Below are 17416 nucleotides of genomic sequence, written 5' to 3'. Positions count from 1 at the left end.
GTAGGGCTCAGCTCTCTTTTCGTCACACAGCGACCACAGTGCCACTCCCGGTTGCTCCGCTTCTCCGGCTGATCTCCCGCTCCACCGTCATCCCACTCGTGAACGAGACCCCAAGATATTTTAACTCCTTCACATGGGGCAAGGTCTCATTCCCTGCCTGGAGAGCACAGTCCATCTGTTCCTGCTGAGAATCATGGCCTCAGATTTAGAGATGCTGATCCTCATCTCTGTCGCTTTACACTCGATTGAACACAGATGGGGCCAATGGTGCCAACATAACTGTATATACAATAACATTTGTTATTGTATATACAGTAGAAAATAAGGGACGGTTGCGATGCTATTCGGGCATCGAGTATACGGCTGCTTCTTGGGCGTCTCCCTAGTGAGTTCCGGGTGCAGACCAAGGACCAGATGGGGGGGATTATATCTCCACACTGGCCTGGGAACGCCTTGCGATGGCCCAGTATGAACTTGAAGGCATGAAGTGGCTAATGTGACCCGGGAAAGGGAAGTCTGGAGCTCTCCGTTGGAATTGTTGCCCCTGACTACGGATATGTGGATGAAAATGGATGGCTATAACAAATAGAAATGCAGAAACATATATGGATGTAGTATGTACGCATGCACACACACATGCAAGCACATAAGCACTCACGCATGAATACACATGCGCACGGTCGCGCGCGCGCACACACACACACACACACACAGACACACGCGGATAGCGTATCTACAGTATTTTGTGACCTATATGATAGGAATGAGAGTGTGGCAACTATTTCCATTAGAACTCATCGGCTATTTTTCAATAGCCAAATATAAAGGCTTAGGTGTTTAAACTGTAACTCTAGCATTTTGCTGGGGACCCTTTGGAACCCCCTCAAGGACCCCAGAATTACAATACCCTGCAGCTCTGATCTACCGTAACAATGGAATGGTTTCACTGAGGGTTGAGCCATACGAACAGTACAACCATACAGTATTTACGTACAGTACTTTGTTGTATGGCAAATATATGGCGAAAATAGCCAATCTACAAGTTCACAACGTGTCACGATACAATGCGTTGTCAAACCGTAGATGCATTCTTTTTGAAAATTTCAGAACAATATGTTTTGAAAAAGTAACAACGCTGTTGTTTATGCGGTTGATTCAGTCTTTCTCAAATCATGTGCTGGGGGACCTAAAGTGTGTCATGATCAATATGAAATAAAAAGAGAGAATTATTGACTTTTGAAAACACATGTTGAAATTATGTCATTTCTCTCTCTCTCTCTCTCTCTCTCTCTCTCTCTCTCTCTCTCTGTGTCTCTCTGTGTCTCTCTCCCCTCTGTTCAGTTCAGATCAGATCTTTAAGCACATCCAGATGCATGTTAGGTAGCGTTATCCAAAGCATCTGAACCCAATCAGTCCATATCAATAAAAGAACAAACAGACTAAATAAATAAAGCGGAGATGACAGTAAACACGCTGATCTGTCCCGTGTTGTGTGCTGTCTGCATGACACATGCCAGCAGTGTTGCAATTCTTGGTTCATGAGGAATCTGCCTTTAATACTCTACCTATTCATCTCTCTAGCTACGCCATCCACACATTACACTTACTATCAACTGTTTTGTCACTGTCACTTATATCCATGTTTTGACTTTTTGTTTCGTTTTTCCCCCCGTAAATTAATGCCCTACTACTAGGGGTGTAACGATACATTTTAACTGCGATACGATAGGCATCACGATACATGGTTGACAATACGATACATGGACGATATTGGTTCATTCATGGCAATACGATATGATTTGATTCAATGATTTAAAATCGATATAGTAACTATTTAGCAAAGAAATTAAATCTGTGTAAAACAAATTCTATTATGGAAGTAAATGCTGTGATTATCTAGCAAATATATGGACTTTATATTTCAACACATATGGACAAACCCACCTTGACATGAGCACAGAGATTACACACATTTATCGATAGACCAAGAGTAGCTATATGGAATGGAAAGGTAATTAGACCCCTTTTTTTCATTTTCCCTCTTAAAATTGCCAAATACAAGGCACAAATACTTAGTTTCCATACAATCAATTGTTTGCATTGCAAAATGATTCGATACCGATTACCGCATTTTAAAACGATACGCTACGATACAAAGCCAAAGCGGTACGATATTTTGCTTTTGCAAACTATATAGTAGATCATTGCAAATTAAAATCGTTTTTTTCGATTCAGTTACTATATCGTTACACCCCTACCTACTACGTTGTGAGCTTGAAGATCGGCTATTTTAGATTTAAGGGCAGATTTAAGGGCAACTCATATTTTAGACTGTAATTAGAGAAAAGAAAAGAACATTTAACAATCATCTTTTCTTTTCTCTAATTACAATCTAAAATATCAACCCTTGTTGCACAAATCCAAAGTTGTCCTTTAAGTCTGCCTGTGGGTTTTATACATATTGAAACGCTTGTGACTAAAAAATAACAACGGTGGATCCATTGGAAGACCGATAAAAGATTTTACTCCTTTTCTTGAAAAGTAACAAAATGTAAAAAAAAAACAAAAAAACAATTTCTTTTTTGTGTGTGTGTGTATGTGTGTTTGCGTGTGTGTGTGCGTGTGTGTGTGTGTGTGTGCGCGTGTGTGCGCGTGTGCATGTACGTGTGTGCGTGTGCGTGTGTGCGAGCAGTAAGGAGCTGACCGCGGATGCCAGGGAGCTGAAAGGAGAGCTGTACTGTCTGCCCTGCCACGACAAGATGGGGGTCCCCATCTGTGGAGCCTGCAGGAGACCCATCGAGGGCCGCGTGGTCAACGCCATGGGGAAACAATGGCACGTGGAGGTACCAGGAATATCATATTATTATTATTATTTAATGTCATGGTTTAAATACGGTCAGACTGTAGTTCTTGTCTAGCTTTCTCATCATCTATTGTAACCTTTTTCTTTAAGGGTTTTATATAATATATTATGCCTTGATATTGTGATGTCATCCTTTTCCCCCTCTCTGATTGGCTCCCATTAGAGTCAATGGCAACCACACTTCTCTCTAGTTGTTACTATTATTATTATTATTATTATTACTAGAAGCTGGGCCGCCCTTCGGGCGGCCCAGCGTCTAGTCGGCGACCTGGCCAACTCGGAACAATGTAAATAGGGAATGAATGCCCCGCCCTTTAATGCAAACCCCATTATACCTGTTGTCATAGGACCCGTTTTGACCATCTGTTTGCCTGTGTCCATTTATGCCCATATATGGAGATATCTGTTATCTGTCTGTCTGTCAGCGTCCATTTTATGTCCATATATGGAGATCACTGCAGATATAGTTCTGGGTCCATTTTATGCCCATATATGCCCATATATGGAGATATCTGTCTATTTGCGTCCATTTCACGCCCATATATGGAGATCTCTGAATCTGTCTGTCTGTGTCCCTTTATGCCCGTATATGGAGATCTTTGTGATTCTGCGTAAATTTTATGCCCATATGCCATTTGCGTCCATTTTATGCCCATTTATGGAGATCTCTGTATCCGTCTGTCTGTGTGTCTGTCTGTGTCCCTTTATGCCCGTATATGGAGATCTTTGTGATTCTGCGTAAATTTTATGCCCATATATGCCATTTGCGTCCATATAGTTCTGGGTCCATTTTATGCCCATATATGCCCATATATGGAGATATCTGTCTATTTGCGTCCATTTCACGCCCATATATGGAGATCTCTGAATCTGTCTGTCTGTGTCCCTTTATCCATTTTATGCCCATATATGGGGCATTCATTTTATGCCCATATATGGAGAACGCGCGTGCCCGTGGGACGAACGGTTCTCATATGGGGGCATTCATTTTATGCCCATATATGGAGAACGCGCGTGCCCGTGGGACGAACGGTTCTCGAGATACGCGGATTACCTACATACATACACACTCACAGATATTTTTTGTTGACTCATGTGGGCGTGGCGTACGTGATGTCAGAGCCTTTTATGAAGTGATGTCACAATGAGTCAGAGCTTTCGCCGATTTCCTCAGAAACAGCCTGATGTCAACAATCAACCCCGCATAAGGAGATTCCGAACGTTTCGCGCCGGTTTGGGAAAACCGCGCGTCGGGTCGGGTCGAGACCCGGCACTGCACTCCGTGCCGCGGCGGGGAACGCGCGTGCCGAATCTGAAGCCGGTGGGACGAACGGTTCTCGAGATACGCGGATTACAAACACGCACACACGCACGCAGAGACTTCTCGCATTTATAGATAGATAGATTATAGAGTGTTAAGATTGTCTGCGAAGTGGCTAAATTGCAGTTGTAAATAGTAAAAGTTCTGAGATGTAACTACTTACCCTATTTGAAAAAGTGTGAAAATAGCCGATCTACAAGCTTGCGACACGTTGTGATCTTGTAGATAGGCTATTTTCGGTAATTGTTTATTTTAAGATTTTGAGACTTTTAAGTATCTAGGCCCTGGTCGGAAAAACCATCTCTATGTTCTATACATCACATCTCACACGTCTCATTGTCACTGTTGATATCTGTCCCCTGCAGCAGTCATTCTCAACCTTATTCATATCTAGGCCCAGTTTGAATTTACATTAGGCCATAGACACCCCTTTTGATATGAATATTCTTTTGTATTTTATGCTCTGAAACCCCTTATCTACAAAATCCTCAGTGTTATACGTACACGCTCAGAGTTACAGACCCGTAAAGGGTCAATATGTTATCCAAATATCCATAATTTACCTGGGGACCCCTGAGGATCACCTCTAGGGCCCCTTGGGGATCCCCAGACCCCACGTTGAGAATCACTGCTCTTTCACTTCATCTACATTTTCCCTGTCTTGCCTTCAGCAATACTTTGCTCTCTGTCTCTCTCTCTATGTCTATGTCTCTCTCCCTGCAGCACCATGTGTGCTCAGTGTGCGAGCGTCCGTTTCAGGGTCACCCGTACTATGAGCGAAATGGTCATAAGTACTGTGAGAGACACTTTGACATGGTGAGGGGTTTTTAGGACCCTCCACTGCCACCCCGGCGACCCCTGTTGTTCTGCTCTCTCTAAAAAGGGTCGTTCACACTAATCACTATTACTTAACTATAAAGCCATAGTTATATAAAAACTGTTATATAGTTATATAAAAACTGAGGGTACTGCAAGTAGGCCCGTGGATAATTGACAAAACACTAAGATTCTTAGAGTTCACACCAGAACGATATAGTTATAGGCCTATTATAGTTCTGTTATAGTGATTGTTGCTTGGTGTAAATTGCTCTGGAGCCTGGCTAGCCTGCTGCATTGTGTTCCTTGCTGACCCCATCTATCCTCCATCCATCCTCCATCTTCACAGGCCGACTTGTATGGGGAACCAGTTAGCATTATCTGACTCTGAAATTTTGGGCCATGGAACATGGAACAGACATGTGAACAGCATTGACATACAACGTTAACAATTAAGATGAATATAAAAATGTATTTTTCTACAAAATAATCTTCAGTGATATAAGACTGTTGAGGAGGATATGTTTATATACTGTAGTTTTGGCTTTTTAGCTAAATCACATCACACGCTGGTTCTGTGTCCCCTAAACGTGTGCTGTTCTGTAGAAGATGACCAGGGATGAGTGGGTTGTTCTATTAGTGCTAACCAGATGTGCTGGTTGTTATATTAGTGCTAACCAGATATGCTTGGGCTGTGGGGTTTGTTTGCAGCATTTTGTGTGTGCTAAGTGTGAGAAACCCTTCCTGGGACACCGGCACTACGAGCGCAAGGGCCTCGCCTACTGTGAAACCCACTACAACCAGGTAATGCATCCTCATACTGACTATCTGGTCTGTGAAACCCACTACAACCAGGTAATGCACCGGTCATACTCAGTCGTAATCAGTTCCATCTCTGACAACCAGGCCTGGAATTTCGTCATTTTTATGGGCAAGGCCACTTGGCCTTTGGTGTTGCCAGGGCCAGGGCAGGAAGGCCATCAAATAAAATTAAAAAAAGATTTTAGTCCATTGAAAGAATTTGTTGAATTTAAGGGTTAGGGATGACAAGATAATCTGCAGTGAAATAGATAAATTATGGTATTTACAATCTGATCCATGATCAGCCTTGCACCAATCAAAGTCACTGTATTGGTTTAAAGATGGGGACTCTGGGAAGAGAAGATTTCAGAATCTCAACAAAAGACACTGGTTTCTACATGACAAGACAAGAAAGAGACACCGGTGTCTACTGTCTACATATTGATAAGAAAGAGACAGAGGAAAAAGTTGTACAGTCAGCTGGGGCATTAAGGCCACTGTGGCCTCAGGACATGACATTTTTTTGAGGGGCACAAGGCCAAACTGAGGGGCAACAGCGGTCATGGCCTTCATGGCCTCCATGAAATTCCTGCACTGCTGACAACAATTATTTTGTTTTAGAAACAGAATCAGAGGGTGTCAGTGGGTGATAATCTTTTGTACATCATTTAAGGCTAATTTATGCCATTATGGCAAACATAATCACATTTTGTTTCAGTTTTACACATATGATGTTAAATGTGTGATGTTAAACTGTTAATTCGCTGAACTGAATGGAGTGAGTTTAATAGCTGAAGTATAGACAGACGTTCGTATTGGAGGTAATGGCACCGCCTTGTGGTTGATTTGAGGAAATGCATTGGTCAGTTAAGTGAATGGTTCAAATGCAGCCTACGTTTTGATGTGCATGGCACCTGATTGCAGCATGGTTTCTGACAAAGACTACCATTAACCACTTGAACCCTAGGGTCCCTATTTTCAGGGCGAAAATAGACGATCTACAAGGTCACACACAGCGTGGCGCGTTGCGGCCTGTTGTAGATCAGCTATTTTCAACGTATTTCGACCCTTAGTAGATCAGCTATTTTAAACGCATTTCGACCCTTAGTAGATCAGCTATTTTCAGCAAAGATATTTGTTGTGGAGGTAAATACTACTGGCCCTAGTGTAGAGCCCTGGGGAACCCTGGTCAACACGGTATATAGGGTTTAAGTGGTTTAATGAATTGTTTGACATTTATCACTCGCAGTGGTATCATCCACTGAACACTAACCTGTCTCTCTGTGTTCCACAGCTCTTTGGAGATGTCTGCTACCACTGCAATCGAGTTATTGAAGGCGATGGTGAGATAAAAAACCTTGAATGCTTTCAAATAGGGTTTTGCATGCTGTGCAAAGAACAACTTTAAAGAGTATTCAAAGCAGCTATCCTGGACTTATTGTTATGAATATAATCTTATTTTAACCAATTTGTACGGTATGTTTATACAATATAACTTGTAGATCTGTATGGTAGACCAGTGGTTCTCAACCTGTGGGTCGATACCCCAAGGAGGGCCCCCAAAATTGGTTGGAGTTGGTCTCCCTACTCTTCCATTGAGACATTTAAACTCTGTGACACCAACCGGTTGATAAAATCAATACATTTTTGAAGCAGATGAATTGAAAGGTGGAGGCACCCTCAACTTTATTGTAGTTTGGACAGAGCTATTTAACACTCATTTGAACACAACAGTATTGTTGTCTGCATTGATAAGCATTAGAGGTATTACAATGGCTATCTGTGACTGTGATTGAAATGTTTGTGTTGTGTCTTCCAGTGGTGTCTGCCCTCAACAAGGCCTGGTGTGTCAACTGTTTTGCCTGCTCCACCTGCAACACCAAACTCACCCTCAAGTAAGTCCTACGCCAGCCTGGTAAACATTCAGTGGAACTTCAGATAAATCCTGTTAAAATAATATCCTAAAAATAAAATCTGGTTGAAGGAATACCCACTGCAGACAGAGTATGGATGTACTATAATTCAGGAAAGGACAAATGAGTTCAAAACAAACGTTATTATATCTGAAGTTGCCTTCAGAAAAAAAAAAAGACAAAGAAAATAGATATATCACAGACCTATACATTGACCATTTTCACAACAAATGGTTTTATCTTTAGATTTATTGTTCATAAGTAGTATATCTAGACATTCTAGACTAGAGTATGTGAGTGCCATATAACTAGTCTAGTGCATATATGGTAGAGTATGTGAATACGATATAGCTAGTGCATGTGCAATGGTTGGAGGTGGGCTCCCTTCTCTTCCATTGAGACATTTAGACCCTCTGACACCAACTGGTTGATGTCATCTATACATTTATTTGAAGCAGATGGATTAGACACAGCCATCATTATTGTGGGCTCGCCTGGAAGGCGAGCACACGTATGTTATCTTCATTATTTATAGTCAGTCAGTCAGTATCTCCTCAAAACTTTGGCGCGATTCATCTCCTAAACGCTTACACCTTTAAACACCATTCAAAATTTTATGTGTTCAGCTTACTGAGGACACGTGTGCTTGTACTTTTGGTTTTGAAATGTTTTGTAGTTTAATTATAAAAAAATAAAAATGTTTAACTTTAAGCATCCAATGCATTTCCAATGGGTTTACTGAGTGGGGAGAGAGTGAGACAGGGGAAAGGGACCCATGTTTATATTAAGTCGCTGTGGCTGCAATATTCACACTTCAGATATGCTATTTATATCAATGTGTTCACACAGGTCTGCTTTCTGATTTGATCCAAATGTCTAAGCTGTGTGATGTATAAAACTATAGTTATAGTTAAAACTATAAATAAATGTCCCTCTCCACTCTACTGATTGACACAGCTGTGATTAAAGGCTTGGCTGTCATTGGCTGTTCTGTGGTGATGTAGCCTTACATAAGTCGGCCCTGCAGTGACAATGCGAAAGTCTCGGCAGAGACGTCTTAATGTAAGGCTAGTGGTGCTGCAAAGTAACCAAGTACATTTACTCAAGTATATACAAACAAGTACTTGTACCTACAGTACAATTTTTAGGTACTTTTACTCTAATTTCCATTTTTGTTACTTATACTCTACTATAAATACAGCATTGTGACAGCTTCAGTTACTTTTTATTTTGCAGATTTTATTATTAATAATAATAATAATTATTAACACGCACGCACGCACGCACACACGCACACACACACGCATACACACACACTGACACACAAACAACTGTTACTGTGTTACTGTGGAGACGTTTGCTTGTATTTGTCTTTGACACATGTTTTGTAGTGTTTTAGAAATTTAACTTAAAAAGAATAAGGTTCCCGGGCGATGGGATTTACAGTATATATCCTAGAACCCGCAGGGACACTCTGTGTGGTTGTCAGGGAGATATCACAACCAATGCGTTTCCAAATCAGACGATCAACCGAAGTGGACCCACCTGGCAAAACCACACCCCAAACACTTTAAAAGCCATGAATTTCAGCCTGTCTGCATTTGAATCCTAGTATATCCCATATGCATTTGGATCAGCATGTCCCGTACTGTATACCAACTTTTACTTTACACTTTTGTTACTTATACTCCACTGCAATTGCATTTGGCAGCTTTAGTTACTTGTTACTTTGCAGATTTTATTATTAATACAAAACATACGGTAGATGAATCACTTAATACTTTGTCTAATTGTAAGAAGCTGATCTACAATGTGACATTGCGACATGTTGTGATCTTGTAGATCTGCTGTTTTTAAAAAGCTTGTCAATATTAGGACCATCTGCGTACTATTACTTTGATGTGGTTTGCTGGTTTGCAAAGTGTAGTTCAGGGACCCCTAGGACACACACACACACACACACACACACACACACACACACACACACACACACACACACACACACACACACACACACACACACACACACACACACACACACACACACACACACTCTACTGGTCTCGAACTTTTGTTGTTGGTTACCCGTCCACATTATATTTTAATTTTATTTTGATTTAATTGTCCATACCGTTAAAGGACCAGGTCACCTCTGGGACAACCAGATCTTATTTTATTGTTGTGTGGGACACGATCAACACAATCCTGTAATTTCTTGTGTTCAATCTGTGTTTTTAGATATTTTAGTATTTCAGCATGCTACAACTGGTCATATGATGCTTTGTAGCATGATATTGCATCATCTCATGCATCATATGATGCAAAATGCATCATATGACCAGTTGTAGCATACTGAAATACTAAAATATCTAAAAACACAGATTGAACACAAAGAATAACTCAACATTGTGTTGATCGTGTCCCCACACAACAATAAAATAAGATCTGGTTGTCCCAAAGGTGACCTGGTCCTTTAAGTTCATGTAATAACACTGCTTGTCTACATTGTATTTGCATTACCATTTTACGTCAGTAAAATTAAAGAGAGCATTGCCTGGGAACTTGACACTTTTACTATTATTGTTTTGGGTTGGAAGCGAGCCCACACTGTTTCGAAGGAACAGTTTTTCTAGTTGTAGTTCGACATCCCCGCAATTACCTCTTTTGGTCAGGAGAGGGAGACAGCGCACATAAGATTTAGAGTTTAGGTTTACATTTCTTCCAAAGTCAGATGACATCCCAAGTAAGATGTTACCAAACTTACCTGAATAACAGTGTTGCTAAACATCATTGTGCAGTTGATTTTCATGCCATATTGAGATGAATGGAAATCTATGGCTTCCTCAAGAATTGAACAAAAGTGGGCTCAACATGATGTATGGTTCTTTAACTTAAGATAGCATCCTTATTTCCACATCTTCACACCTTCATTGATGAGCTCTCACATAGACATGCAGTGCAGTACAGTGCAGTGCATTACAGTACAATAGTCTATGTTCTTTCTGCTTTCTGCATTTTCCTGTTTCTTGTCTGGGTCTGTTACATCTCCACAGCATGGTGTGTGGCTACTTCACTGGCTCCATGCCTGACTGTCAGCTACACAGTAAAGTCCTGAGTGTTACAATAACTCAGAGAGTGTACAATGGTCCATTTTGTTCCATTTGCGCACACTCTTAGGTTACAGACCTGTGAGGGTCTGTATCAATAATTTAGCTGGGGACCTGCTGGAACCCCCTCAAGGGGCCATTTGGTTCCATGTTGTACACCAAGTTGAATTTCCACCGAGGACTTTCCTGTGTACCCAGTCAAGACAATTCCTAATTTCCCTGCACTTTCTTTCGGAACCACTGTTTATCTCTCTGTCTTTTCTGTTTTATCTTCCCTGTCCTCCACCTCTCTCATCATCACCCCATCTCCTATCTGTACTCTTACCTCTCCTCCTCCTCTGTTGCCCTCCCATCTCCCATCCACTCCTCTTTTCCCAACTCTCTCATCTCCTTCTCTTCTCCTTCTTCTGCCGTTTTCCTTTCCATTCCTGTCATGTATCCTGGCTCTCCCCCGTCCACTATGGCACGCCATCAGGGACAAGTTTGTGGAGTTTGACCTGAAGCCGGTGTGTAAGCACTGCTACGAGCGCATGCCAGACGACATGAAGCGGCGGCTCGCCAAGGGCGAGAAGGAGAAAGAGAAGAAGAAGAAAACGATCATACCCATGTGTCTGTAAAGTCCTCTATCCCTCCTTTCTCCCCCACTTCTCAACTCTCCATCCTTTGGTTAGTGTCCTGTTCTGCTTTCTTTCTCTTATTTTTCTGTTTCTCTTTGATATCGCATCAACCTTCATATTCGTCGTCGCCGTCTTATTTAGGATTCAAAATGTTGTTTGGGGAACCAAAACAATTTAAATTGAATATTCTGAGGTAGACATGACTGAGAAACTACCATTTACATTACCAACACAAAAGCGGAAGAAAACAATTAAAACAAAAGAATGGATGTATGATTAAAAGGGAATAAAGACAAATGTAAACATAGCTGTGTTACATTACATTACAACCATACAAACTGTGCATTTGCTGTCAGAAATAGTTATACTGTAGGCATATCCATATATAGAGCTTAGCTTGTGATAAACCTTTGAAGCAATGTTTACATATATACTGTACAGTATATCTTTTACATTCACTTGGTATAAAAGACTTTTGGGTCAAATAGCAGCACATTTTCCAAATGTATTTAAAATTGTGCACCAAATATATGCATTTTTCGCAAATGTGTTTAAAGGTAGTTGCTCTGTTTGTATGTACTGTACAGTGGTTCTACTGTGAACCAAGCTTCACATCTCTCAGTGGCGTCATTGGGTATGGCAAGGTATGGCAGCTGCTATACCTTGGCTACAGGAAAAGAAAAAAAAATGTACTTCTTAAAATAAATTCATCATGCCTGTTGCTAAGGTATGGCAACATGACTGGTGTCTTGCACGCGCACCTTCGCACGCGTGCAAGACACCAGTCATGTTGCCATACCTTATCTTTTGCTGAACTGACGCCACTGACATCTCTGTCGGAAACATGGGGGCACGTGCAGGCTTTTCCAGCCGGACGCGCTGGTAGGGATTTAGGCACTAACTCCGGAAGTCTCCTACTATAATGTGGATTTAGACAAGCATGTTGACATGTACTTTTTTTGTGTGTGTGTGTGTGTGTGTGTGTGTGTGTGTGTGTGTGTGTGTGTGTGTGTGTGTGTGTGTGTGTGTGTGTGTGTGTGTGTGTGTGTGTGTGTGTGTGTGTGTGTGTGTGTGTGTGTGTGTGTGTGTGTGTGTGTGTGTGTGTGTGTGTGTGTGTGTGTGTGCGCGCGTACGTGCGTGTTTCTCCAAAACACTCAGTCAGTCACATGGCATAATAAAGAGAGCTTTGTTCCCAATGGTTCCAGGCCTGTGTGCGTGTGTGTGTGTGTTCCTTGGCTGTGGGGATCTCAGGAAGTCCCGTTGTGTTTTAAGGCCGCTGATCCACTGCCATGTTTAAGTGAACATAGCAGATCTACAAACTCTTGAGCTTGTATACAGTATCAGCCATTTTCGCACGCGGCACTGGCGCGCAGCTAAATACGAATCAGGCTTTAATCTGCTTCGAAAGGGAACTCTGTCCAGGACCAACCAGAAGCAACGTTTTTGGAGAGGACTAAAAAAAGGCAAATAAAGAATGTCAAGTTGTGTTGTACTGGGTCTGCCTGATCACCTCTTACCTCACCACTTCAAGTCACATAAACACTACTCTCGCAGACTCGCAAGCAAGACTTGTGCCTCCCACAATTTGCAAATGCTTCCGTCATACAGTCTGGAGCAAGGAAGCTCTGAAAATGATCCGAAGGTAAAGCGGATGTGCCGCTTCCATTTTGTCTTTAGTCACATAAATGTGTCCTACTGTAAATCAAATTAGTCGAAGCATATATACTAATAGACCGATTTCCTGAGCGTTCCCCTGTAGAGAGCGCTGTCGCCATCGGCGCGGTGCAAACAGCAGCCAGTGGTGGAGTAGAAGTAAAATGATTGAAAATGGGAAATATTCAAGTAAAGTACAAAAATCGTACATGAGTACTGTACTTAAGTAAATGTTACTTTACACTAATATTTACACTGTAGCTAATGGCGACGGTGCTCTCTACTGGGGAGCGCCCAGGAAATCGGTCTATAGCTTGCTGCTTTGCAGAAATGGGAATTCAAAAGTGTTTTAAAAGGAATTGTAAAATATATATTTTCGTGAACGGAAATGACGAACAGACGACAGCTTCCTTTCTCGGCTCTCGGGAGGTCTAGTTCCAGACTCTATATACCTGCACTTGTAGATTGTGGAATAGTAGTCTGGCTAAGTTATTAAGTCAGACGTCACATGAACACTGACACCCTGCTGGTCTCTCTCCTCCTCTCTCCTCTCTCCAACACAGGAACAAGTTTGTGGAGTTTGACATGAAGCCAGTGTGTAAGAAGTGCTATGAGAAGTTCCCTCTGGAGCTGAAGAAGAGACTGAAGAAGCTTTCTGAAACCGTCGCACGGAAGTAGACCATAACGGACGAGATTACATTTATACTCCTATTAGCACGGCGACACCGCTTGCCGAAAAGAGCAGATTTTCAGCAAGCAACACCGTCATCATACTATGGAGTATGAACTAGGCTGTATAGACCAGTGGTTCTCAAAGTGGGGTCTGGGGGACCCCCAGGGGTTCTTGAGGGGGTCCCTAACAAAATTTGTTTTACCACATCAAGCGTATTTTATACTTTGGTTATTCAAAATAGCCTATCCGTAATATTGGCTATTTCCGAAACCTTTTTAAAAACGAATGTTGAAGAATTGTGAAACATTTGGAAAATATTTTCAGATGTAGGTGGTCCCCCACATGAAAATGTTTGAGAACCACTGGTAAAGACAGACTGATGGATAGATGGAGAGACTGATGGATAGATGGAGAGACTGACAGACAGACGGTGTTGGTCAGTTTATTGGTCATTTTAATTGCTGTCATTATGCTCACTGCACAAGCTTAGCTTCAGTCCAGCGCCTTTGCCTTAAATGTAACCTTTATGTTTGATATTATGTGTTATGTCTTCTCCCGTGAGTTCTAAAGTAAACACATTGCAATGGTCCCTGTATATTTCACAACTATACTTTTTTGTATTTCTCTACCGATTGTGCCAGAATATTCGACTACACTTCTGTTATTGTGATGCCAAGCAGATGTTACTGATATAGAAAAAACTAAAGTAAGACAAATCAACCAAAGAGATGTTACAGGCAGGAGGTGACTAAAATAACTCTATTATAATTATGGTTTAATGATATTTAAAGTTTGGAATATCTCCTGCTGGACCTGTGTTACTGCCTTACGTTTTGCTTTATATTATATACAGAATATAAACATATACATTTTTTATGTTGTTTTATTATTATACCTTGTATTGCCTTTCTGCACAGACTGTTAATGAAAAATTATATTTAATGTTACAACAACGGAATATGCCATTGTTATTGGCGTGCCACTGTGCCTATATTCCCTGTATCGAAACCATAATCAACGGCGTGCAAATGAGTAGTTCTCAAAGTGCGGTCTGGGGGACCGCCAGTGGTCCTTGAGGGGGTTCCAGGGGGTCCCCTACTAAATGATTGATCGTTAGGAACCAAATAGACCCTCTAACTCTTGAGAGTGCACAAATGGAACCCAAATGGAACCGAAAGGGTCCATCTGGGTTCCATTTGTGCACTCTCAGAGTTATGGGGAAGTTATTAAGTTTGTGAACCAGTGTTGCAAACACCTGCAAAAAGGGCTTATTTATGCAAGAGACCGGATGTAGGAGTGGGTATTTCCTTTGTAATCCCAGTAAAGCGAGCCTCTTAAGGGATGTGAGCTGACTTCCTCTGAGCCCAGCGCGCCGATCCTCTTAGGAATTATACCAAATTGTGGAATAGAACGGAATAATTTCCGCCTTGAAACGGTTTAAGCAGCTCTTTATTCAAAGATATCCATAGCCTTGTTTTTTTTCTTTTTTTTTTCTTTGTTTTTGCATAGCTACTGGTATGATGATAATGATACATTCCATTGTTGTATGGAATTTAGATTTTCTATATCAACCAGATTTCATTTCACGTCTCATATAATACACACACACACACACACACACACACACACACACACACACACACACACACACACACACACACACACACACACACATGTTATTGCAATGCATAACGCAATATGTATTTATGTAAACCACACACCTGTGCATGTTTAATGCTTGAAGGTGAGAAAATCTTTTTTCATGGTGTTGTAACAATAATGCCGCATTTCTCTGAATAAAGGTCTGTCTCGGTTCATGCATATGCTGGCATTAATGTGCATCTTGTGTCTGTTTTTTTGGGGGGATATGAATTTCCTCCAATCAGGAGAGAGTATCCATTTATAATTAGCTTCAATTGTATAGTGTTCCAGTTCCAATGTGGCCTGCTCATTTTTTTTGTTACTTTCACTTGTTTTTTTTGTTGTGTTTTTTAAAGAAGTAGTTCACCCTCAAAATGTCTTTTTTCTATTGATTACTCACGCCATGGAGACTTCAATAATATTTTTTGTCGCATTCCTAAGACAATAATTTGATTACCATAAAAATAAAAGGAACTCAAGTCTCCATGGCGTGAGTAATCAATAGAAAAAAAGTAATTTGGGGGTGAACTACTCCTTTAAGTACAGTAGGCTACTTGAGTGTATTGTACTTAAATCTGCACCATGTAGCTTTCCTTTCCTACAATTTGAACCCGGTTAAAGGCCCATTCCCACTGGGCCAGATAACAGATACAAAAATCTCTTTCTCCAGATATTTTTCCATTCAAAGTGGATGGTAGATACAGATAAAAAAATCTGCCACAGATAAAAGAAATATCTGTGGCAAATATTTTTTTTTGTATCTGCATCTACCATCCACTTTGAATGGAAAAATATCTGGAGAATGAGATTTTTTTATCTGTTATCTGGCCCAGTGGGAATGGGCCTACTGTGAAAGACATTTTTAACATTGATCTAATAGAGCCTGCCTTCTTGCTCAGGGGATGAATTGAATCCTTGGCCATCAAGTCAAAAAAGATTGTGTCTATAGGTGAGACATGATCTAAATGTCTCAATAGAAGAGCAAGGAGACAAAATATAACCGCCATAATTGTATAATTTGTATTAACATTCTCTACCATACAGATTGTACAATTATATTGTATTAACATACTCGACTACCATACAGATTGTATTGATTGTTATATTGTAATAAGATATACCTACTAGGGCTGGGATGCGATTAAAATTTTTAATCTAATTAATTACAGGCTCTGTGATTAATTAATCGCAATTAATCGCATTTTAATCGCACATCGATATTTGACCTGAGAAGCAGTTTTTTTCAAGTAAAACTCATTTTGTTGTAAGAGGGAATCAACGAGTGAATTTTTTTAATCTAAATTTCGCATCCACTGGGCCAAGCAAAGCGCTCTGATCGGCTACTTCTCCCTTTGCGTTTGTTGTCTCTTCTTGGTTGGTGCATCGCTATGATTAGTATGCCCAAAACTGAAGGTTCTGTGGTGCAAAAACTAAGTGCGATTAAAATGCGTACATTTTTTTAATCGCGTTAATTTTCTGTAATTAATTAATCGCAATTAATCAGTTAAAGTCCCAGCCCTAATACCTACAGATTGGCCAACATTACATTGTATTCATTCAAAAAAGTTACATGGTGCCACTATACTTTCCACCACTGAACACATCTGATCCTGTTGGATTTTCTAGAGCAGTGGTTCTCAAAATGGGGTCCGGGGACCCCCAGAGGTTCTTGAGAAGGTTCCAGGCGGTCCCCAGCAAAATTAGTTAATATTGTATCAAAATCAGTTTTATCACTCTAACTCTATCTGATATACACATTTTTTTATTTATTTTTTTGTCCAAGGACCCCACAGTTTCCCGTTACTTTGAATATACAAGGCCATTTTGGTTCCATTTGTACACTGTAGTATGTAGAGTGAGAGTGTAGACTGTTACAAACCTTCAAGTGCACATTTGGACCAATGTCAACTTACTATCAATCATTATGATTGGGGACCACCTCACCTGGAAGTAGGAACCTCCTCAAGGACCCCCGGGGCGAGGGGTCCCTGAGCACAGTGAACAGCCACCA

General features: G+C 41.0%; 1 protein-coding gene across 3 annotated transcripts in view; it reads left to right on the top strand.

Moving 5' to 3' along the window:
* The window catches only part of lims2 (LIM and senescent cell antigen-like domains 2), a gene marked incomplete at its 3' end in the record, with an annotated part of 66605 nt that extends 51770 nt beyond the window's left edge, over positions 1 to 14835 (top strand). For 2 of the 3 annotated variants that reach the window (XM_080752702.1, XM_080752701.1), the window contains exons 6-10: positions 2693 to 2843; positions 5712 to 5804; positions 7096 to 7144; positions 7621 to 7696; positions 13655 to 14835. In XM_080752702.1, the coding sequence (XP_080608828.1) occupies positions 2693 to 2843; positions 5712 to 5804; positions 7096 to 7144; positions 7621 to 7696; positions 13655 to 13769 (484 nt within the window). Of the gene's footprint in view, positions 1 to 2692; positions 2844 to 5711; positions 5805 to 7095; positions 7145 to 7620; positions 7697 to 11296; positions 11439 to 13654 lie in introns of those variants that run through there. The other variant, XM_080752700.1, reaches the window with a different exon arrangement.
* Between the last annotated feature and the right edge of the window lie 2581 nt (positions 14836 to 17416).

Source organism: Nannobrachium achirus (assembly GCF_963921795.1).
Source record: "Nannobrachium achirus genome assembly, chromosome: 22".
Classification (NCBI taxonomy): domain Eukaryota; kingdom Metazoa; phylum Chordata; class Actinopteri; order Myctophiformes; family Myctophidae; genus Nannobrachium; species Nannobrachium achirus.
Note: the sequence above shows the minus strand (reverse complement) of the source record. Positions and strands in the feature narration are given on the sequence as shown.